The sequence below is a fragment of the Fomitiporia mediterranea genome (genome assembly GCF_000271605.1).
Source record: "Fomitiporia mediterranea MF3/22 unplaced genomic scaffold FOMMEscaffold_15, whole genome shotgun sequence".
NCBI classification, from domain to species: Eukaryota; Fungi; Basidiomycota; class Agaricomycetes; order Hymenochaetales; family Hymenochaetaceae; genus Fomitiporia; species Fomitiporia mediterranea.
In genome coordinates, this window is record NW_006760400.1 from 1,175,966 (window position 1) to 1,177,616 (window position 1,651).

Below are 1,651 nucleotides of genomic sequence, written 5' to 3' on the forward strand. Positions count from 1 at the left end.
AAAGTCTTAAGTATATACTGCTTGTAATCTGTATTATTTTATATATTTATAAAATTTGTCCAATTACTTATAATCTTCCTGGGGGGTTAAGCAAGGAAAGTACAATGTTAAATAAGCAAGAAAAAATACTTTTAAAACTTGGCAATTTCCAATATAATTTTATAAATTGTCAAGTTATACAAGTGATTATAATATACTTCCTAAATTACAAGGTTAAGACATACTTATTAATTTGTGACAGTATAATATCTGCTTATAATGCTTACAAGTCATTACAAGTGTTTGAATAGCTTTCTTTTGCTTACTATACAATTTTATATCAAATAATTAATTAAACATAATTATATTTAAATTATAGAATACAAAAATAGGAAATAATATGCTATTTCTACAGTCCCAACCCCTATACCACCAGCTGCCTCTGCCTCATTATTCTGTGAGTAGGATTCGTGTTGGAAAAGGATGAACGCATCCTCAGACCGTTTGATGTAGTCTTCGTCACCATGTTTGGTCGTCACTCAGGACCTGTGAGTCAAATTGTGTGTGTGTGTGGGATGAGGTCGAGCAGGTTGTGGAGGTTGAGGCTGTGCCTGTTAGACAGGTTTAGAGTAGTTAGCAAGTGACAATAGGAGATAAAAGGTGGACGTACTGCAACAGCGTGCAGTGAGTGTGAGTAGTGCATACAGGTTGAGATCTGGAGCGTTGAACGAGTTGATTCAGGCTGTAGACAAAGCCGTATCAGTACGCATATGCTACATATTCTGACTGTGACGTGCAATTGGGGGAGCAGTGAACTGAGTCGTTTTTGTGGATTGCAAAGGTGTATCTCTGGGACGTACCAGCTCGAACAGAGAAGGCAAAGTGGAACGTATGGATGGACTCAGCTCAAGAGGGGTAAGTGGCAGTCCACTGCTTCCGTTCAATATGGTGTTGTCTGCTACACTAGGGAATGTAAATGCACGTGGGGTGGACCTGTAGAGAGTGATGTTAAGCATGGAATGGGTAGGGAAGGAGAGTGCATACAGTGTCGAAGAGAGGGTCGTACCATGGGAGTGGTCGTACGTTGGTATTGTCACGAGCATGCACTTGTTGACTGTTGCTTGCACTACAGAGCAGGAAGTACACAAATGTATGGAAACATTGAAGAAGTCATTCGGCATGGGTCAACAATGCGGATGCACGAATGCAAATGCAAAAAGGAAGGTGAGTGTAAACAAAGGAGGACAATGAAGGAGAGGCAACGCAAGTGGCGGAGCGAGGAGCGGGAGGGGTGGAAGGGAGACAAAAAGTTGGGAGGAGAGGGATGAGCAACCATTGTGCGAGTTATTATGAAGTGGACTGTCTGCTTACGCTTTACGATGAAGGATGGTGTAGTCAGCTCGGTGGCATCATTGCGGGATCTGAGGCTCAGCGCGGGCATCGCAGCGGCAGATTGGAGAGACAAGTATGGTGATGTTTATTGCCTATGTTGAAGCAGGCAGAGTGCCCGCCAGTGGGACACTTGTAGGCAGAGGACTGGGCTAGAGAGAACAAGAGCAACGACATAGTGTTGGGGGAAGAGGATTGGGGAGATGGTGGAGGTAGGAGGGAAAGGAGTGACGAGAGCAAGTGCATCATTATATGCTCTCGATCTTCGGTACTCAATTACGTA

The 1,651-nt window shown here is 43.2% G+C and overlaps 1 protein-coding gene across 1 annotated transcript; it reads right to left on the reverse strand.

Moving 5' to 3' along the window:
* Positions 1-518: 518 nt before the first annotated feature.
* On the reverse strand, positions 519-1,420 carry FOMMEDRAFT_161524 (uncharacterized protein; the record flags this gene model as incomplete). Its single annotated transcript, XM_007271047.1, has 4 exons — positions 519-590; positions 650-721; positions 840-1,105; positions 1,351-1,420. The coding sequence occupies 4 exons, from the start codon at positions 1,418-1,420 to the stop codon at positions 519-521; spliced, it is 480 nt and encodes a 159-aa protein (XP_007271109.1).
* Between the last annotated feature and the right edge of the window lie 231 nt (positions 1,421-1,651).